A 22,450-nucleotide genomic window follows, 5' to 3' on the forward strand; every position below is an offset into this window, starting at 1 on the left:
ATTTCATTAAAAATAAACGCATTCAAGTACAACTTTCAACATACTCTTCCGTCAAATCAAAATTTTGTTTAATTATATTTGGTATCTATCTATTTTGGATCGTATATAATTTGAGTTAGCTAAATTTTTATTTTAAAATTAAATTAATTATATCTCTTATTATTATTTTTACCTGAAATACTTTAATTTATATTTTAATATAATTATTTAAGAATTTATGATAGATCTAGGATATAAAATAATTCTAAAAGCTTAAAAGTAAGAGAATTAAATTAAAATAGAAGTAAAATATTGAAGATACATGATTAAATTTTGAAGAGAGAAAAGTTATATTTTTTATTTTAAGTGCATAATATTTGTTTAGTTTTTCAAATAAAAACTACGTATCAATTTAATTTATAAAAATAGAAGAACAATATTAAAAGATATCAATATACTTAATTTTTTAAAAAAACTAAAATTATATATACGGTAAATGAGAGGAAGTCAAAATTTTATTGAGGTTATAGGAACATTTCTCTGTGATTAAGTTGAACATTGATGTGTCTTCCTATTACGGGCTACAAAACGACACGTGGCGACACAATGATTGGACTTTGTGCAATGTGCTAACACGTGGCGAAGAATGGAGCGAACACGGTGACACAGAACGCACATGAACTTCGAGAAACTTCGGCAAAACTGGTGGCGAGAAATGGCGGAGGGATCTAGCGGTGAGAAGGAGGCCACGTGGACAAAGACCACGTGAGCATCCGACGTGGCATCGGGGTTCAGCTGAAAATGATACGCTCTTTTTATGTAGGGCACTTTCCGTAAAATTCTTGGCCACTCCAAACACACAAACAAACACTCTCTTTCTCTTTCCTTCTTTCCAACCAGAAGAAACCGCCAGAAAAGGGAGAAAGAGCGTTGTGTTGTTGTTGACTTGAGAGTTTCTTTGTTGTGTGTGGGAATGGCCATCAATAATGGCGAGGGAAGTGAAGGAGGAACATTGCAAAGGCTTCTTTACATGTGGGGTTACCTTCCCGGAGCTTTGCCGCAGAGGACGCCGTTATTGACGCCCGTTCCTGTTAGGTTTCCGCCGTCTGGGTACTCTTGGAAAGATGTTTGTGGTGGTGGCTGTGGATTCGCTATGGCTATCTCTGGTGTCTTACCTTTTCACTTTTCTCTCTCTCTCTTTTTAATTTGAGAATTGGAGGCTTCGTTTTTCCCTCTCTGGTCCCTTTTGTTTCTTCCAAAATTTGGTTTGGGTTTCAAAATCAAGCTGGTTCGGGGAAAATTGTTGAGTTGTGTTGATGGTAGGGCGAAGCAGAAGCTTGACTCATTTCACCAGCTTCAGCTCCATACTCTGATTTTATTCGCATTGGAGTTTATTTTATTTTATTTTTAATTTTGGGATTTTATGGCCCCGAAGTTTTTTTTTTTCCTTGAGCTAAACAGCCTCTTTGCGTGTGACGAAACAGTTTTTTTTTTTTTTATTATTAAATAAAGTATTGTTTTTTAGCATTGCTGGCTTCAACCCGGGTCTTACTTTGTTTGGTTGGTCAATTACTCAAATCTAAGTAGATGAATTTAAGCGGTTATTTGCAATTTTGTGAGGCTTTCACTATTGTTTCACTTTCACACTACCTTTTTTGCGCGCGCGTGTGTTGATATTGTTATGCGTAATTGGGGTTTATGGCCAAGCTTTTTCTTTATTTATCTTTTTTATGTTTTTTTTCTACTCGTATGTATGTATGTCTTTGTATCCCTCTATCTCTCTATTGGCTCCTTTTCTTCCATCACCATTTTATTTGCATGAAGAATTCATCATTATTGACGTGTTCTTCTTCCTTAATCAGAACCGGGGAAGCTCATCACATGGGGCTCAACAGATGATCTAGGCCAAAGTTATGTGACTTCAGGCAAGCATGGGGTAATGCACAACAGATGTCTCTCGCTTCCTATTATTTGTTTATTTGTCAACAAACTAACATTTTTAGTTTATTTGTAAAGGAAACACCAGAGCCTTTTCCTCTTCCAACTGAAGCCTCTATTGTAAAAGCAGCAGCTGGATGGGCTCATTGTGTTGCTGTAACAGGTAAGGTGGATTTCCATACCTTGCTCGCCGAAGAGGAAAACAGAAGAAGAAATGAGACGATGAGACTGAAAAGAGAAGGCCAAAACTAAAACAGAACCCATCGTTTTGTCTTTAAAAGGCTTTATCGTGTATTTAATTGCTTCCACAACTCATAAGTATCCAAAATGGATTTGACAATATCATCTAATTGGGAAAGAGTTTGTCTTGTCCATTAAGCAAAGTTTTTCTTTTTGGTGTCACCCTTCAAGTATGTTTTGTTTCCTTGGCAGAACATGGAGAAGTATATACATGGGGATGGAAAGAATGCATTCCCTCTGGGAGGGTATTTGGGGAACCATCAACTGGGGTAAGTCTCGAGAAAGATGTGCCAGGAAGGCAAAGTCCATTGTCCACAGAGCAAGGTATGTCTGACCTTTTTACAGTGACCATTTATATATAGCTAGCTGTCCCTCCCAAGGAGCGGTCTATGCAAGCGAAGGTGCACCCAAAAAGGAGTGGGGAAGGAGGAGAATTGCAACAATATAGGATAGAATCTTCGCAACCTCAAAAGAAAGAAGGAAGAAGCTTTATGGTTTACCCCTCTATGATGAACCCCCATTCACCACCTTGATGTACTGCCTCTAGTGATCATCCCTCCTTGGGAGGGACTGTGAGCTGTTGTTCTCTTCTAGGTAACTGATGTAGAGTTGTTTTGCAATAGCGAGCCCTCGTTCTCAAGGCTCAAGATCTACTGGAGGTACTGCTTCCAGTAACAGCGGAGAAGAAAGTACAAAGCGAAGGAGAGTATCTTCAGCAAAGCAAACAGCTGAAAGCTCATCATCCAGTGATGATACTCTGACAGCATTTCCTTGTCTTGTCACACTAAACCCAGGGATAAGGATAGCTACTGTTGCTGCTGGTGGACGTCACACCCTAGCATTGTCAGGTAGAGACTTTATTTTGGACTATTTTGAAACCTAGGTCTAAGATTTTATGTATGTTATTTTCTCCCAATTGTGTAATGGGGTCATGCTTTGGTTGAAGCATTATTTTTTTGTCTAACACTTATCACTGATTCTAATTTTCTGAGAGTTTCAGATACAGGACTAGTGTGGGGTTGGGGCTATGGAGGTGAAGGGCAGCTTGGTTTGGGTTCCAGAATACGTATGGTTTCCTCTCCTCATCTTGTTCCTTGTATTGATTCCTCTTACTATGGTAAAGATTGGTCTACAACATTGGCTCGAGGAAGCATAGGGTCAGATGGTCAGAATTTTAGAATTCCTGGAAGTTATGTCAAGAAAATTGCTTGTGGAGGTCGACATAGTACAGTAATTACAGGTACATATATGTTGGTATAGTCAACAACTCCACTGGACAACTTTCATTTTAGTTACTTTGAAAAACCTAAAATAAGAATATCCATGTACTTTGTTAATAATGTTGCAATTTACCTACCTGGTGTCAAGGATGGAGCTTAAAGGTGTTTATAAGGAGAAAAGTAGTGTCTGAATGGATGGAATGGTCTGGATAGGAATTGTATGATTTGATGAGGAGAAATAATATCTTAACAAAAACATCCATAAATTTGTGAAAATATTTATCTATAACTAATGTTGTCTTTTTGGGTATTAGGCTAGGAATTGAATTGTTACTATATATGAAATTGAACTGAATAACTTGCTTAGTAAGCTTATTTTGTTTTCAAAATCTCTTCTATTTTATCTTTGGTTAATTTCATACATTGGAATATCTATCCGTTGAACTGACAGATGCTGGAGCTTTGCTTACTTTTGGTTGGGGACTCTATGGACAGGTAAAATTAAGGTGAACTGGGATATTTTGAGAGATTTTGTACTACATGTACACGTTTTATTTGGGAGTGAAACTTGCAGAATTATATATATACTTCACCAGCATATTCTTAACATTACCTTTATGGCTCTCTTCTCCCTAGGAAAGGCTATTGTTGTAGTGGGTATGTTATAATGGATCAAACACGCAGAGCTTTTCCTTTCCAGGAATTTTGTCAGTATCTATTCTAAATAAAATCTTTGATGTGTGCAAGCCTGTAGTTTGCTCACATACTCCTAAATCCTAATATTAGAAAATCATAATCTGGTGCTAAATGTCTCAGTCCCTCTAGGAGCAGACCATGAAGTGAACCTCATGGATGCTAAAAAAGAAACAAGGATAAAAAGAAACTTTATCTGCTGGATATCTAAAACTGGAAGGATTTTTAAATTAAAAAAAGTAGTCCTTTGGTCTCTTTAATTTTTAAGATTGCTTTCTTTCCTGTGCTGGATCATTATGTTAATTCCTTTGGGAGGAGGGTTTATTCTTCCACAGGGGGGGGAGATTTGCACTTGGAAAGATGACTTGGATGTTAGTTGTAACTGATTATCTCAGGTGCTGGGTAATGGATGCATAGGAAGTATATTTGTGAGTGATGCAGTGAACATCTTAGCCTAACTTTCATAGAGAAATCAATATAAAAAGGCAGCGTAATATAAGGTTAAATAAATATTTATAAAATACATTTAATCATAAAATAACAGAAAGCAAAAACATAGGAAGAACCTTTTTAAATTTGGAAAAATGCTAATTTGTCAAAGAATTTGGGTTTTTTGTCTGGTATATTGATGTTTTCTGCTCTGATTTACTTAGCCCTTTTCTTTTCTGGGAAAGGATTTTACTTGATGGAAAATTCATTTTTTGCAAATACTGCATATGTTTTCTTGATTAGAAATCAGCCACTGAACTTACACCCTGTGTGATCTAGCTCCTCTGGTGTTCAATTTATTTTCATGTGAAATTAGTTTTGCTTCTTTTTCAGCCATTTTATCATTCAGATCTTATTAGCCAATAGGGTGACCTTTGATAGTGAGGACCATACTCAGAATCACTTCACTTTGCATGTCACGTCACCAGCATCCTTTTTTCATTTTGCAATCTAATGCTTACCTGGTACAGTGGTACTGTGAAAAATGTGAAGTACAGCACGCACCAGATTAAAACTGTGCTCTGATTTGCCTGAGATTGTGGGAGTATTCATCATGTGCATGAATTTTTTTCATATTAGAATGTTGAAATATGTTCACTACAATGCTGCTTGGATATTATCACCCCTTAACCATTCTGAAGGATCAATCTGTAGGTAAAGTAGAATATGGTGGACAAAAGCAATCTAGATGTTGAAGATGTGGTTCACTCTAACAAGGGATTATCTATTCTATTCCATTGCAATATTTTATCTTTCTTGTCACCCTGTTGATCAATGCATGTTTATGCTTGTTATACTGAATTAATGTTACCTTTTTTGGTCAAGTGTGGGCAAGGAACTACGGATGATGAACTAAGCCCAACCTGTGTATCTTCTTTATTGGGTATCCAAATTGAAGGAGTTGCTGCAGGACTGTGGCACACAGTATGTACAACTGCTGATGGGGATGTCTATGCATTTGGTGGGAATCAGTTTGGGCAGCTGGGAACCGGGGCTGATCAAGCTGAGGTATGCCATAATTATAGAAATAAATTGAGTTAAATCTAATTATATAAATTTAGAATACTAATATACGAATTTAAAATAACAATGATGAAATCACTTACTCTTAAACATTGTAAATTGTACAATAAGTAAATAATTTAGTTAAGCTGTGAATCCTAGTAAAAAGTTAAGATCTTCTTTTGTCTAATCACACTCTCTTAATACTAGGTTTTCAACGAGGTAAATATAGAGATAAATGGAATATGTTTTCGTGACAGCAAAAAAGACTTAGCTTTAATATTTATTAACCCTAAGCACCTTTCATTTTTATTAAAGGTTAGGCCCACACTATCCAACATAGATCAGTATTAAGTGTTCAAAGCTAATAACTTTAAATATATTACAATATTAGTCCACTTTTTGACAAAATAAAAAAAACTGCATTTGATTATATAGTACATAAAGAATTCTATAGAAAATTCTAATAATAATTAGTGCCATCCTTTAGATTCCATACTCAGTTTGTCACTAAAACGAAATGTAATTATAAGATTATGTCAATCACCAATGTACTACAATTGTTTGTTGATCATAATTTCTGTCTCCTAAAGACCCATTAAGCATGTGATATTTACAATTCTATTTTAACTGTTTATTTCAATTTTGAAGCAGACTCTACCAAGTCTAGTGGATTCTCCAAGTTTGGAAAATACGCATGTAAAGAACATATCTTGTGGTGCTCGTCACACTGCTTTAATAACAGGTATGCCGTGGTATAAGAACTTGCTTATGACATTTTCATAGCTGCCTTCCTAGTCAGAGTTATGCTTCCAGTATTTAAGTTATTTAACATATCTCTCTAAACACAATAGAATTGAACATCTGTTTGACGTCTCTCTGAAATCCATCCCGTTTCTAATAATAGAATCTGTAAGGTGCTTACATCAAGTACTGAGCAGTGTGCACTTAAATTTTTCCAGCTTGTTTTCTAATCATTATTTTGCATTTTCTTTTCCTGTAGTATGGATGAATAACCTGTTGTCAGGACAACTGGAGAGAAAATTTTGGGAAAAAAGGCTTTTATTTATTTATTTTGTCAAAAATATGGGATTCTGGAGCTACCGTGAAATGATGTTAGCTGTTTGGTGAAAAGATTCTTCCACAATGACAATGGTGCTAGTCAAACTAAACAGTCATTGGAGAGGGTTGGACATGAATGGGTTAAATAACATCTCTGTTTTAGCCAAAGCCCATCTGATGCAAAACTATCAGTGTAACTGAATAAGATTGCTAGCAAAACTTGAAATTCATATATTACATTACTGTTCTTATTCTTACTTTTGCAATAGTCATCTGGGACTTGTGCATAGTGATGTTATTTTTTATTTAATTGGCTATTAAAAACACATGTAATTCACATGTCTATTATTAATAGATTCTCATTAGTTCTCTTTTGTTTCTGTTCTTGAAGAGGGTGGAAAAGTTTTCTGCTGGGGTTGGAACAAATATGGACAGGTGCTTATGTCACACTACATTTTCATATATATCTTCTTTTTATTTCACATTTTAAACAATGAGCATTATAGCGATTTCTATCTGACCACGTAGTAAGTTTATAATTGGGTAGGGTATGAGTAGCATTCTTGTTATGGAATCATACTTTTCTAAGTTGTGATTTCTGGATGTGGCAGCTGGGTCTTGGTGATGTGATTGACCGTAACGTTCCTTCCGAAGTCACAATTGAAGGTTGTGTCCCTAAAAATGTTGCTTGCGGTTGGTGGCATACTCTTCTTCTGGCTGAGTCACCCACTTGATGTCATGGTTTATTAGAGCCACTTGACCCAATTTTGTTAGTTAGCGGTTCTTTTGGAAGGTAAATCGTAAGTCTTGTATATGTACATATGGTAGTGGTATACATATGCATACATGCTTGTATTGTTTCATGGTGTGATCAACCATGACTAGCTCCGGTATTACACTAAAGAGCGATATCTGGCTTGGAAGGGACTATTGGGTCCTTTCCACCTATCTAACATTCTTCACCACTGTGTACATTTTATTTTAGTGTATAAAAAACAGTTCAGTGTAATTATATGCACTGTAAGTTGGTTGTTGAGTAGGTGTAAATGTAATCTTGGAATGTAACCATGACTAGCATGTAATATGAACTTGCTTTTTGTTTGTAAATGTAATCTTGGAATATACGACTGTAGTAAACGCTACAACAATCTTTTACTGTAGTTAACCAGAAATAATAAAGATCGTTTATATAAATGGAGGTTGGATTGACCACAAGCACAATCTCACGCTTCCAGTTTGAATTTTGAATAAAAATAATGGTTTATTTTAAGGGAAAAATACACTCCCACAGACCAACTCACTTTTGAAGAGTCCGAACAAGCATAATGAACAGTCAAAATAAACCACAAGGTTTGCTGAAGTCCTTCATAATCTCTATTCATATATAACTTCTATGTTAGGGAACTGCAGACACGAACGGCTACGTACAGTATCCCGAATAAGAATCACTTAGCGGCATGTTTGACACTAGGAGAAAATATAGGTGGGATACACTTTTAGTATTATTCTCCTATTGGAATTAGAGTTTTACTTCAATAATATACATAATAAATTTAAAGTTGACATTAAAAATATATACACTAATATTAAAATCAGCACATAATACATATTACTAAAATGTAACTTCAATTTTACTTGAGAACAACACTAATAATATCTAAGCATATCATTTTTCCTCCAGAGATGTATTTAGGTGTACATAAATTATTTAAATTTTAATCAATAAATTTTTTTATCAAACAATTATTTATGTTATAAGTTGACAATGAAATTTATAGAAATAAGTTAAAAATAATTTATTTTGATAAGTAATAAAAAAAAAGTTAAAAATAGCTTATATTTTTTTATAAATTTTGTTTTAAGTGGTTAAAAATTTTTCTTTTCTTTTTTGTGTTTTGATCGTGAGGTTCAAAAGTTTTTTAAATATGCCCTAAACAATATTCAGAGGTTTGATTCGAGTTTCTTAAGGGTCCAATGAGTATTTTTCATATTGGACTTGCGTTTTTTCACATTGTTTGTCTTAACTTATTCGATATTAGGATAGGACCTGTATCTCAATCTAGGTCAACTCCTTTTTATTAATTTTTTAGTATATTGTCTCCTTTCTCACAGTTCGATTGACCATAGATGATAAACAATGAACAAGGAAACTTTTGTTCCCATTCACAATAACCTGAATCAACTTTCAGAATCATTAACCAAAGATAAATTAATTTAACAATGTTTTGGATCAAATTCAAATATTCCATGTGACAAAGTCAGAAGTTTTTATTTTCCCTTTTGCGTTGGACTCTTTCAAGTATTTTGGGCTAATATTTGTCGAACATCTTTTGTGAAAAAACAAAATACAAAACCAGATACTATATGAAGGATTTTCTTGAAAAGTGGAATAAAGCACAAAAATTAGGGTAGTATGGTTAACTTTTCTTATATACTTTCAAATTGCCATACGCGAATTGTAAATGTGGTTTTTCTTTTTCTTTTTCAGTGGAAACCAAAACATAACAAGTAGGAATCATTCCATGAAAGCGAAGCTGGGCCTAACAGTCAATTAACTCTCAGAGAAGATGCTCTCGGATCCATATTTCTGGTACTTTTCCAATTTCACAGTCAATTGCTTCTATAAAGTTGTCTTAGACCATCAATTGGCCTTTCCTTATCATCGAGAGTGATGTGACGTAGCTTACAACAAAATTGAGTTAATGACCAAAAACAAAATTGTGGTTCCAATTTGCAACTGATCATTGATCAGCAACGATCCGGGCACACATACAAATATATAATATTTGAAAAGGTGGAACTATCAATTTGTGGAGACATAAAAATTTCGGTACCCAAATAAATTGTCCTGAATATTTTTGCTCCATACTTTCCATTTGAGGTTGATACTTGATAAACCTCAACAGGTATATCATACTGGAGTCATTGAATCAATATTGTGTATTTGTACATAAGTTATGGTTGACATCACAGTAGCTGGATCTTAATATTGTTGCACGCTAGTTTTAGTGATGGCCTCTTTATCAAAATCAAGGAGGTGGTGAGTAGCTAATATCAAAATGGCTTTTGTTGGAGTGTGTTTGTCAATTCTTTTGTATATAAGTGAATGGTACTAAACATCATTAAACATTGATTACAAAGTTAAAGAATTTTTTTTTATGAAAAGAAAATCATGATATTAATATATTTATTGTAATATTTTAATAAGAATATTTATTAATTATTATTTAATCAATATCTTTACAACATAAGCTATTTGTATCCTTCACAGTTGACACCAAATCATCTTCTAAAACCATGATATGCCATATTTACTTTTCTCTGGATTAGAAGGGTTAGGAGAAGTAACATTATTTTATTCATAACGTAGGAATCATATAGCATCAAGCAATTGGATTGTCCATTTTTGGAAGCTGAATTAATTGCTGGCATATGCGTCAAGTTACTTAACTAATTAATTGGAATAAAAACAATCAAAACATGAATGGGAGTGTGTTAGTTATAGAGGCTGTAATGACATTGGGTTAAAAATATGCAGCAGAATTTACATTAGCTGTCTTGTTCTTTAAAAATGTCTCTGTAAACACTGCCCTCTCGACACACATTGTTAGTAAAAACTTTTAAATTCTTTATTAATTAATAATTTAATATTTAGTAAAAAACTATATTAATAAAAAAATATCTTAATACTTTATAATTTTCTATATCTTTAGTAATGTATATTTGTTTAAAGTGTGTTATTCATCATATTATTTTTCATATTTTCTCGTGCATCATCTCACACTAATTGATCTGATCCAAGTAAAAGACTAAGCCGCTCAATGTCCCAAAAGAGCAACAAGACCATATTTAAGACTTACTATTTTGTCAAAGGCAATCCAAATTCCAAAAGTCAACACGTATATAGGTAGTTTGCATGAAAATAATCTCTTTCGAAGATTTGACTCGAATGTAGAGAAAAATAAAAGAGCTTTACTATGTTCTTTTATATATTTTTTAAATATGTTTTTATTTTATAAAATAAATAAAAATAAAAAGAATACATATTTATTATTTATAAAATATTTAATAGTTTCTTTATTTAGTAATTAAGTAAATTTATAGACATAAAATAGGTTTTAAATTATAAATAAACTTTCTTCATAATTTTAATGCACTCTCAAATTTGAAGGTAGATTTTGATCATATCATAATTTTTTGTAGTTTTAGTACGAATATGATTATGTAGTCTAAATTTATTTAAATAAATTTTACTTTAGTTAAATAAAATAAGAAAGAAAGTAATTTTCATTTAAATCAAAATTATGTAAATTATAAGAACTTCATTTTCTTTCTTATTTTAACTTTGTCTTCTTTCTTTCTAAATTAAGAAAATTTGAGTAATCTTTATTTTTTAATAATAACTATTTAACATGCACCCAACGTAATATTTGTTAGTTAAGTAAGAGTTTCGAGGTTGATACAAAATTTAACACTTTTTATTCTCCAATAAATTATTTACAAGAAATATAAACATAATGTTCATAAATGCATTTTTCTTTCTTTCTGTATCCAAACCAACTTCATGCAATGTTATTCCCAAAAACAATATTTTAGATTTTGGATTTTTTTTATTAATTATAACCTTAGTATTTAAATTTAATAATTTTATTTTACTATAATTAAATTAAATCTTGATACGTTGAATGAATAATATAAGTTTTGGAATCATGCATTAAGATGATCAAAATTTGAATTGTATAAGAAAAATAAAAAACTAATCATGAATATTTATTGATTGATTTTTTTTATATGTTGCATATTAGTAATAGCATGTATATCACTCTGTGTTAAATATGACAACGATTATGATATTTTTACAACAATTTTTTTAGTATATTATTTATTTTATTATCTTTTTTTTTTCTCTAAATTCCAACAAAAACTATATATATAAAACATTTTTCAATATCACAATTCTATGTTTGATGCATGGAAGCTACTTCGCAGGAATCAGTTGAAGCAAACTCTGGTGGATTCTGCCAACAAAAAAAAAGTTGTTGATTAATTGAACAAATATTTTCTTGTTTACTTATTCGACCATAAAAAATCGGAAACAACGCAAATCAACATAAAAAAAATTATAACCTTTAAATTTAAAACTTTTTATACAGTGACCAAACTAGACCCCAAAAAACTCATAATAATAGTGCAGGCTAAGTTGAAGGAAAATTAATAATAAAATTTACATGTAAATTGAAAAAAATAAAAAAAGTTTTGAAAGAGGAAGCCTCTTTGTGTACTAGGCGTCGCCCCTGGTCTTATATGCTGAAACAAAGATACAAATTCTACTTCATGGAAGATTTTGTGGCCATTTAAAACGTATTTTTCAAAACAAAAATAATAAAAAAGAAAGACTTTGAATTTATCAAAACATGAGAAGACTTGAGAAAGAATAAATAAATAATTGTAGAGTATCTAAGACAGGAATATGCTAGTTTGGCCACAACTGAACCTCCCGTCACGATCGGGAAATGTTAATTGTGAAAATCAACGTCAAAGATTATCAACGAGTAATATTTAATTTAAAAGGGCAAAGTTTTTTTTTTCCAAAGAAATGGGCAGAAAATTTAAAATTATTGAAATGGTTATTTTATTTTAATTGGAGCCATAAATTCATTTAATTGTTAAAATTATGCCATAAGTGATTAATAATATAATATTGCGGCTTACTCTCATGTCCAATCTATCTTAAGGGGACATTAACATAAAACTTCAGCAAATCGTTATCTGAATACACATTATCGCATCATTAAATTGTGATATAATTTATTACCAAATTATTTTGTTATTACGATAATATAAAAATTTAATTTAATACTATATATTCACCTAGAAATAAATGAAAAACAAAGAAATTAAACAATAAGGGAAAGGAAATTTCGATCAAAATGGTACACCGCGATCATATTAGAAAAGAGGGGGTTGAAGAAGGCAGAAAATTTGGTGGCACGTGTGGTACAATTGTAATAATAAGAAAGTGAGAGGTGCAAATAACAAAAACAGAAGAAGATAAAAACTGAGGCAAAAGAGAAGAAATGGCCAAAATTCGAAATAACGGAGGAAGCCACCGACACATAGAAAGGGAACCCCACACGCCCACGGAATAAATTGAATTTATTTTTTAAAATTTATTTCAGGATCCCCTAATAACATATTAACAAATAACAAATGAAATTATTAAATGAATAATAAATGAGAAAGTGTATGTTAAAAACATGGTTGGCGCGTGCGATATATATAAAGAGGAAGATGGATGAGACGCAGTTGGGGATTCATCGTGTTTTCCTTTTCTAGTTCTAGATTCCGACTCGCCGCGTTGACTCGGTCCGGGTTGGGGTCGACTCAGTTCGGTTTTTCAAATCTCGCGGATCCGAAGGTAATTCTGATTCTGACAATGCCATTGCAGTTTCGCTCTGCTCTGTTGTAATCAATCAATGCATTTTGTTTACGAATCCCAATTGTTAAATTGCAATGTTCCTGTTGATGAGTTTTTTTTTTTTTTTTCTTTTTAAATTGTGATCTGATTTCGATTTGTAAATAGATGCTTCAGCGTGCTATTCAGATCTGGTACTATGTGTTTTTGAAGTTCCTTTTTGTCTGTTTTTTTCCCGCTTTGTGTTGATTGAATGTTGTGTTCAGTAATTTCACTTATATTTTCATGGATTTGGGAAATTTCATACTCAAGTTGCTACAATTAGGAATTTCTGTATATGATTTGTAATGAAAAATAAAATAAAATAAATAACAGACTAATGTGGAGGATCAAGAGATTTTCATTTGTAAAAATGTTGGATTAACTCTTCCCCACGATATATCTGTCTGAGCAATTTGTTCCGGAAAATAATTTAAAGTACCGGTATTTCCCTCCATCATGATGTCATTTGACACTACTTGTTCCGTCAAATTAATGACGTCACTGCATCTTGTGTTTCATTTATATCATGAATATTAACTTTCAAATCTTTTGTTTCATTTGTGTTTGGTTTTAAAATGCTGTTGAGAGAGTAGGTAATGTGGATTGTAGCTAGCTATCGAACCTAATATCTATTTGGTTATCCTATGCTGTTAATGCAACGTGCTTCACTTCGAAGGATTCTCAAGCAATTTTTTTTTTTAAATAGAAGCTATATATGAAAATTTCTCCCATTGAAAGAAGGAAACATGTGCATGCTTTAAGTTCTCAAAGAATACCAAATGTTATACCATGTACCTTGATTCCAGTACATATTTGACACCATATATGGAGCAGCCTGCATCAGGCTTCAACCGTTTTTGTCGTTCTCATTAAAAACTTGATCCTGTATATAGCTGGATTTTGTCATTGTTTTTTATATGTAGTTAAAACTTTTGTGTGCAATACTTTCCATTCTTGCATATTGTTCATGTAGTGACACGTAAATGAATCCGTGTCACACTCAGCGGAATAATCATCACCTTAGTTTCAACTTTTTTGCCAGTTGTTTACTTAGGTGTTTCGTGGAAGTTCTTCTCTCCTTCTTTGCATTGATATTTAGAGGGCATGGTGTAATCGATCTACTCATATTTCAGGTCTATGCTCTGTTTGCTTATCTTGATCTGCTTCTAATTTATATATTTACAGGAAAAGCAGAGCGCACATCAAAATGAAGGCACTTATTCTGGTTGGAGGGTTTGGAACAAGGTTGAGGCCACTGACACTCAGTGTCCCTAAGCCTCTTGTTGATTTTGCTAACAAACCCATGATTCTGCATCAGGTAAAGCTATTTAAGCCTTATTAATGGAAATTTTGTCCCTGCTATAATAAGGTGTAAGCTGTCTTCTTTAATACCTTTTCAATGCAACCATCTGATGCCTTCTCTTCCGCGGGGGGGGGGGGGGATCTGATTTGCATCTTGCATATCTATTCTTTAGTATGATGATATAATTGACTATCCTACTGATTTACCTTTTAATTTGGTTTGTTTTTCAGATAGAGGCCCTTAAGGCCATTGGAGTTACTGAAGTGGTGCTAGCCATCAATTACCAACCGGAGGTAAAGATCATGCCTCTCCTTACAACATTGTTTTAGTCAATGCTTAAATTATTTATGTGGCTAAAATTTCTTCACTTCAACTTCTGTTAATACTTCCTACTGCAGGTTATGTTGAATTTTTTGAAGGATTTTGAAGCAAAGCTTGGCATCAAGATCACATGCTCTCAAGAAACTGAACCACTGGGAACTGCAGGCCCTTTGGCTCTTGCCAGGGATAAGCTTATAGATAGCTCTAGAGAGCCATTTTTTGTTCTCAACAGCGATGTTATCAGTGAGTACCCACTTAAAGAAATGATTGAATTCCATAAAGCCCATGGAGGGGAGGCTTCCATAATGGTAACAAAGGTAACAAAATTTGCAACAAAAATAGAATTCTCCATTACATGCGTTTGTGACTATACATTCAAGTTAGAGAATCCAATACAAATTTCATCTACTTTGTGTAGGTTGATGAGCCATCAAAATATGGTGTGGTTGTGATGGAAGAGACCACAGGGCAGGTTGATAAGTTTGTTGAAAAACCGAAGTTGTTTGTTGGAAACAAGATCAATGCCGGAATTTACCTGTTGAACCCGTCTGTTTTGGATAGAATTGAACTGAGGCCCACTTCTATCGAGAAAGAGGTGTTTCCAAAGATTGCTGCTGAGAAAAAGCTATATGCAATGGTCCTGCCAGGATTCTGGATGGACATTGGACAACCGAGGGACTATATTACTGGCCTGAGACTTTACCTGGACTCATTGAGGAAGAAGTCTTCTTCTAAGTTGGCCAGTGGCTCTTCCATTGTAGGGAATGTCATTGTCGATGAGACAGCCAAAATTGGTGAGGGATGTCTAATTGGGCCTGATGTTGCTATTGGTCCTGGCTGCATAATTGAGCCAGGTGTTCGGCTATCACGCTGCACAGTAATGCGAGGAGTAAGGATTAAGAAGCACGCGTGCATATCCAGCAGTATTATTGGGTGGCATTCTACCGTTGGGCAATGGGCTCGAGTGGAGAATATGACTATCCTTGGAGAAGATGTTCATGTATGTGACGAAATTTACAGCAATGGTGGTGTGGTTTTGCCCCACAAGGAGATCAAGTCAAGTATTCTGAAGCCAGAAATTGTCATGTGAGGTCAATGTCGTTCAAATTGATAGCATGGGGAGAGGACGTAGTAAATTATTGGGTCTTGAAATATGTTTGTCTGTTTCTAATGTTTTCCTTTTTACTTCATTCTATTCCTTTTCTTTGTACAAGTCAGCTTTTCGATTAGAATGAGTGACGCCATTACAATGTTGAAAGGTGAGAATCTCTTGTAATGGGCGCAAATTTGGTCTTCTGTGCCAAAGTTGTGTAATTTTCGGGGTGTGTATAGAAATAAATTATTAGTTTTTTTCTCTCCAGCCACTGTAACTCACTAGCAAGAAAGGAAGGACGTATGTCAATCTACATCTTATTGGGGCAATCCAATATGAAAGGTTGGTTAACACATCACATCATGTCTCTCTGAAAATTTGTGACAAGTGGAGTTTGGGGTAGTAGTTTTTCAGTGATTCCATCTCCATTCCAGATTTGAATCCTATGTTGGATGATGTATGGTTCCTATGAGTTACACCCACTTTGTTTATCGATCGACCAAAGCTTGAGTTGTGACGTATTATGCCAAGAATTTGACAAATGGATTAGGTGGCGGGCCATTGTCACGAAACCCAAGCACATATTTAACAGGTAGATTTCCATATTATGGGTTAATAAAAAAGTCCTACATTATGGGACCGAACGAGTGTGGACATTGGTCTGTTATGATCTTTCTATTTCTAGTGGCTGCACCATGTGACGGAGGGGCCATTACACAACAAAATCGGATATTTTCCAACAACCCCAAAGAACTCGTTGGAAAAAATGGCTTGTATGGTATATTAATATAGTAATGATACTTGCCCATGATCTTGTTAGTTTTAAGATAGACCCGTTAAAGAAAAGTATTGACAAGGCTACTGTAAGTTTAAAAAGACTTAAATTCAATTTAAGTGTTTTATTTAACCTAAATTTTACAGAAGTAATAAAATAAATTATAACTTGTTAGATTTAAATTAAATGAAAGTCTTAAATTGAGTATAAGAATTTATATATATATATATATATATATATATATATATATATATATATAGTTTTTGAAAAATAATTTATAATTTCCTCCTTTCTGTATAATCTTTATATCACTGTAAGAGCAACTTTATCTTAGTACTTCAACAAAAGCAATATACCTACATTCACACCTTTAAAGTAATGCAAAAGAAGATTTGATTATAAGAAACGGTTCCCTCACTGAAGCATAGTAGATTAGTGGGGAAAAGGGTTCTCAGTTGCATGGATAAAGATACTCATAAACTAGCTATTAGTGAAAATGCTAAATCGTTGTTGACTTCACATTTTCATAGGGGGAAAATGATATGGCACAATTCATCTAGCCATTTTCATTATTTCTTTCTTATTAACCAAACAAGTATAGTGCAATACATTAACTGGTGCAGCACAAGATGTAAAGGAAATAATTTGCAATGATTTTTTCCCTTATGTGATAGTGATACATTTGCGCACACAAGCTTATGCATGGCTCGAAATTCATGTCCAATTGCCTCTGCAGTTGTATCACATTACAAGAACAGAAAATTTTGGTTGTATGGCCTTGTCTTCATTAGAATTTATAAATTTTTCAGTACGATGAGTAGGGATGGAGCGGGATTTCCTTAGTGCAGCAATCTTTGGACCTTACGACAAACGAAAATGTTGAGCATACATTTTCCAGTGACTCTCAAAAAAGAATACGAGGCAGTGCTTTATGTAACAAGAAAGTGACCTGGACCAAAAGAAACAAGAAAGTGACAGAAAGAGAAAAAAAAAAGTGGGTAGAGATTTAACTCATGTGAATACAAGTAAGCTTTTAGTTGTGGGCAAATAACAGCTCCACGACAAAAACAGCAAATTAGTAAAACTGGTGAATATTTTTTTCTTTCTAAACATCTACTCAATAATGGCATTTAATGGGTGGATTATGGACATTACCAAATCCAGATCCACCGTGATTTGATTATGACTCCTATGAAAGACTTCCCACAAGGATTATCATGACTTTCGAAATTATTTTGGCATCTATACCGTGTATACACTCATGTAATACTTGGCGTATTTTTTTATTGATTTATTTTGTAGTCAAATAATTTATAATTAAAATTTTAATATAGTCCAATATAATTCTTTTTTATGCAAAACAGTAAAAAGTTCCTGGAAGATAGCTTTTGACAAAGTTCTCCAACAAATATTCAAGTGGAAACTAGTTCAGAGCCTTGAAAAGCTGAATAATAAGCTTTAATTGCCTATAAAATTTATTTAATAAATAAAAATAGAATATATATATATATATATAGACACGTAAAATCATAGAACGTGTTTTATTGTCCCAAACCCACTGAAATGATCCTGACAACGATTGTAGTGCACAGCAAAAAATAACGAGCAAGACAAATTAGAAGTGAACAATATCCTCCAAATGTCACTTAATCAACTTTGCTGTGGTTAATCTCAGTAATTACAGCCTAATACATTGCATGGTTCCTTCACAACCTAGTAAAAAGAACCACAGTACAGTACTGATTGTGCCTCCAAGGAGTCCTCTTTGCTTGATATTGTCAAAGCCAGAAATATCTACCAAGATAATAATGTGACCGCCAGAAATACAAACCCCAATTGGTTTAACAAGAAAACAATCACAATATCATAGATGCATAACCTTGTCGTATCATGCCATCTTAAGAAGTCAAATTTAATTAATGGCCACGTCTGAGCTCCCGAGATGTAGGGTCACCTTTTCTGCAATCAACTGTATTTCTTTCACCCGATCCTGAACTAACTTCTGGAGTTGCTCTTCTTGATTTGTCTGATTGTCATCCATCTGCACAGTATTAGCTTCATTAGCCTCAGATCTAAACATGACAAATGACATCTCCGGATCAACATCACTTGGCACTTCAACAAGTTGCTTTCCAGACGTCCCAGAATCTTTCCCTAAAATTTCATACTTCACACGGTTGGAAACAATACTAACAAAGTTCTCCATGTCCTTGTCTACAGGATTAAGGCCAATGTAGATCAAAACCTCCCAGCACTGGAGAAACTGCTGCTTGTTAATTTTCAGACTTTTCCTTACATCCTCAACAGCGCTAGAAGGTGGCATGAGACGTGGACAATGTGTTTTCTTTGATAACTTTCCTTGCTTTAGAAATGAAACAGCCTTGGTAATGAAATGCTGGATTGGGTCAAAACGAAGCAGGCGGAGTGTGTCAACACATGTGCGGACATGTTGGAATTGATCTAATGGCTCTTCTACAGTCAAGTCAAAAACATTTTCAGATATGGCTACATCATATAGCACCTCTAGAAGGAGCCGACCATAACCTTTGCGTTGATAAGGTGGCAATACCAGTATCTGCCATCAACAGAAGGTCACAACAAAAGGTAACAAAATGAAGCACTTGAGAGAACTTTAGAAGAGCGTGTTAAAAGTTAAAATTGATTTTGAGATTATAGCAGCATTTACTGAAGGTCCAGAGTATAACAAACCTGACTTAGTCGCAATCTGGAATCATCAGGATAGTGGTAAAATCGATAAACTGCTGTGAAACCTATCAACCTACATTGGATCTCTTCCTGCTGATCAGTTTTCTTCTGAATCACAAGATACAACTCCCAATGTGAGTCAGTAACATCAATAGGGCTGCTACCTAGATGACAAGAGAGGTTAAAAAATAATCAGCTAAAGCTGCACGCATTCTAAACACTGCATACAATAAGGACATATGCAGTAGTAAAATAGGTGAAAACTACCGTCAACAAGAAGAAGTGTAATGGGTATTAGATGACTGTAAAGTTGTCCGGTAGCCATGTTGCCTGCCACCATACGAACAACCTGGTCCAGAAGGCATACATTAAATGGCATCCAGCCTCACAATATGCCACGAAAATATGCATATGAAGACACAATATATGTTTATGATGAAAAGGAGAATGAAAACAAAAAAGAAAATGTTGCAGAGACATTTTTGAACAAAAAATTCCCAAGGCTGATTTTTTTAAGGTAAAAGGCTGTTCAAACAAGTATCACATTTTCATAAAGAGCATCAGGTCACTGGCAGACCAGAACATACAACATATGTAGGTATGAGAAACTAGCATAATTTCTCTGATGAAAACACTTGTACAGCTAAAGATTTAGAACAAACGATCAATAAGGGTAACTAATCACATAAAAGTGAATATCAACCTACTTGTTTGTAAATAACTTAACCAAAATATTCTAGCCTAATCTATTAATGTCAGGAGGGGAGTAACCTTCCATGACTGGCAGACTTTCCAGAAAAATAGCAGTATTACACAACATCAGAATCACATAACATAAACATGTATGTAGAAAAAGTAAGTCAATTGGCAAATTCCTCTCCAATGCACAGGCAAACAAAATTATCTGGAAAACTCAAAATTGCACAAGAAATTTGGCAAACCATCCAACTTGCAGAGTGGATTTCTGATCATTAAGTGACAAAAGCTAAAATGAAAATTGTAGTATACAACAGTTATTCTGGCACTTACTCTCTTTCCACATCTCAAAAACAGTAATTTAAGTAGATAATTGCCAAAACATAGAGAAATATGGGCGTAGCATGCATTCATGTAGTTTTTCATAGAAAAACATTCAAACTGGGCATTCACAGTCAAGCATACAAACTTTAACCTATAGTGCAAAACATTGACCCTAAATGTAAATTACAACCTCAACATTAGAAGAATTTAAATCTTTATGCTGATTAGAATCATCATGGATGTGCCCCTGGAAAGCTTTGTGTTTCAAAACCTCTCCATTTGAAATGGTTGTTCTGCAAATCAATTGATATAGCCACCCAGTCTTTACAATTTTATAAATCAAATTTCAAGTAACATATTAAAATGAAAAGAAACTGGGCATGGCAAGTATGTTGCTTTTATTTAGAATGAAAGGAATAATAAAGACTTAATACCTAACAAAGTCATTATCTACCAAAAACTTTTTCAGGAATTCATCTTTGCTATCAACAAGAGTCTCAGCAAAAATTGTCTGCACAAAATAATAAGCCAAGTTGCATTGTCATGAGAAAAAGTTATCAACATAGTTGTCACACAGCAGATGTTGATGAATACCTGAAGAGCAGATTTTAGATCTGTTATGCCTTTTCCTCGCTTTAACAAGTAAACAACACATTCAAAGATGTCAAACCATAATGCCCGGGGCAAAACAAGAAAAATTCTGAGCTAATCAACAATGTAAAAGAATGGATATATTACTTTCCCCATTAGTCTTAACTCTCAATCAATTCAGCACTTACATCAGATGAGCTTTGGAATGTAATATCAGCATAAGCATAGAATGATATACTGCTAACCCAGATGGTAATCTGCAAAACAAACTGAAATATAAGACATCGTCCACCATAAAACATTCAAAAATGGTTATTTTTCACTAAATGAATATCCAATTTTTGTTAAATTGAATCTGACCTTAAGACCCTCGTAACCATAAATTTTCCCATCATCATCAAAAAAGCTATTCAAATCCACAGGATGAATGACAGAACTCTCTGGAAAGTTGAATTCTTCTTCACTTGAAACTGTAAAATATGAGCAAACATTACACAAATATGCATACCAATTGCCAAATTACAGTATACTGACAAGCAAGTAAAAGAAATGAACAAGAAAGCCAAATAGTAGTAAAGAGTAAAGACCATTATAATGATCTTGACCTGAAACAGACTAGCAATATCATATCCTTAGCAAATTAAGCTCAGGGAAACTTATTGCCAGTATAAGAGGCAGCACATAATAGCTGTTGCGGAAGAAATCTAGCTCACTCACAGTCCAATCTACTGGAGTTAGAAAAGAGTCTACAGGAACCACAAATCAAGTAACTTCTATTTCCATAGGCCGAGATCAAGCAAGAAATAAGGAGCTGTTTGATTTTAGGAAGCACTTTCTGTTTGAAAACAAAATAAAGACAAGGTAACAGTTTTTTTAATTAAAAAAAAAACATAATATATTTTGAAACCAAACATTCAAGCTAAACAAGTACGTTTACAAATACATGGCTCAGATTAAAAAGAGAAAAAAAAACACTGAAATCATTCTGGTTGCCTACAATGCACACAACACTACTCTCATCACATAAACCACAAGTAAAGAGACACGAAAGCCCAGAAGAAAGGGAAAAAAAAGGACAGAGAATAGTTAATCCAGTACGAATTAGCAAAAAACAAGGTCATCAACCCATTTCCATGAATCACCTGTACCATATCCCACAATCGAGTTACACTGTAACCATACAAATAAAATACTACACAGTCGCATGGCAAAAATATTGCATATTTAAAGCATACCTAAATAGATTGTGATGCAGTCTTTGGCTTCAACTCCAACATCTACAAAGTGCGAACAACATATTTATGTAAGACACAGCACCATGAATTGAAGAAATCAGCCCACACAAATTTCACTGCAAAATAAATTAAACTTACCCACGCCTGAGAAGCCAACACGGCGTCGTTTTTTCACGTCGTTGTTGGAATCGGAATTCGATTTCTGCTTCTGCCCCATTTGCTTTTGCTTTTCCTCTTAGCCCAACTCAGTCTCAGTAGTTGTTAGGGTTTACAGAGCGGGAAATCAAATACGCTACGAGAAATCAGGGCTTTTAAATAGGACAAAT

The 22,450-nt window shown here is 33.8% G+C and overlaps 3 protein-coding genes across 8 annotated transcripts; 2 read left to right on the forward strand and 1 right to left on the reverse strand.

Moving 5' to 3' along the window:
* Positions 1-823: 823 nt before the first annotated feature.
* Positions 824-7,818, forward strand: LOC113846338 (ultraviolet-B receptor UVR8-like). 5 transcript variants are annotated; one of them, XR_003501669.1, is made up of 12 exons: positions 824-1,145; positions 1,842-1,915; positions 1,996-2,080; positions 2,350-2,481; positions 2,781-3,005; positions 3,158-3,397; positions 3,829-3,872; positions 5,385-5,567; positions 6,216-6,306; positions 6,565-6,816; positions 7,015-7,058; positions 7,235-7,816. XR_003501669.1 is itself a non-coding variant. In XM_027474469.1 (11 exons), the coding sequence occupies exons 1-11, from the start codon at positions 953-955 to the stop codon at positions 7,355-7,357; spliced, it is 1,434 nt and encodes a 477-aa protein (XP_027330270.1). In that variant the 5' UTR covers positions 824-952; the 3' UTR covers positions 7,358-7,811. The 5 variants fall into 5 exon arrangements, 1 of the variants encoding a protein (XP_027330270.1); XR_003501668.1 differs by having other exon boundaries at positions 6,565-7,058; positions 7,235-7,818; XM_027474469.1 differs by lacking the exon at positions 6,565-6,816 and having other exon boundaries at positions 7,235-7,811.
* A 5,065-nt stretch (positions 7,819-12,883) lies between these two features.
* On the forward strand, positions 12,884-16,163 carry LOC113846993 (mannose-1-phosphate guanylyltransferase 1-like). Of its 2 annotated transcripts, XM_027475802.1 has the most exons (5): positions 12,884-13,041; positions 14,266-14,398; positions 14,614-14,676; positions 14,782-15,021; positions 15,123-16,158. In XM_027475802.1, the coding sequence occupies exons 2-5, from the start codon at positions 14,288-14,290 to the stop codon at positions 15,792-15,794; spliced, it is 1,086 nt and encodes a 361-aa protein (XP_027331603.1). In that variant the 5' UTR covers positions 12,884-13,041; positions 14,266-14,287; the 3' UTR covers positions 15,795-16,158. The 2 variants fall into 2 exon arrangements, with proteins under 2 accessions (XP_027331603.1, XP_027331605.1); XM_027475804.1 differs by lacking the exon at positions 12,884-13,041 and having other exon boundaries at positions 13,150-14,398; positions 15,123-16,163.
* Positions 16,164-18,116: 1,953 nt separating this feature from the next.
* On the reverse strand, positions 18,117-22,392 carry LOC113846969 (histone acetyltransferase type B catalytic subunit). The gene is made up of 10 exons (XM_027475766.1): positions 22,263-22,392; positions 22,125-22,166; positions 21,250-21,359; positions 21,078-21,146; positions 20,893-20,931; positions 20,733-20,809; positions 20,489-20,591; positions 19,546-19,627; positions 19,282-19,442; positions 18,117-19,147 (listed from the first exon to the last, which is right to left on the reverse strand). The coding sequence occupies exons 1-10, from the start codon at positions 22,339-22,341 to the stop codon at positions 18,485-18,487; spliced, it is 1,425 nt and encodes a 474-aa protein (XP_027331567.1). The 5' UTR covers positions 22,342-22,392; the 3' UTR covers positions 18,117-18,484.
* Positions 22,393-22,450: the final 58 nt, after the last annotated feature.

This window comes from Abrus precatorius, unplaced genomic scaffold (assembly GCF_003935025.1).
Source record: "Abrus precatorius isolate BTA unplaced genomic scaffold, Abrus_2018 Scaffold8, whole genome shotgun sequence".
Taxonomy (NCBI): Eukaryota; Viridiplantae; Streptophyta; class Magnoliopsida; order Fabales; family Fabaceae; genus Abrus; species Abrus precatorius.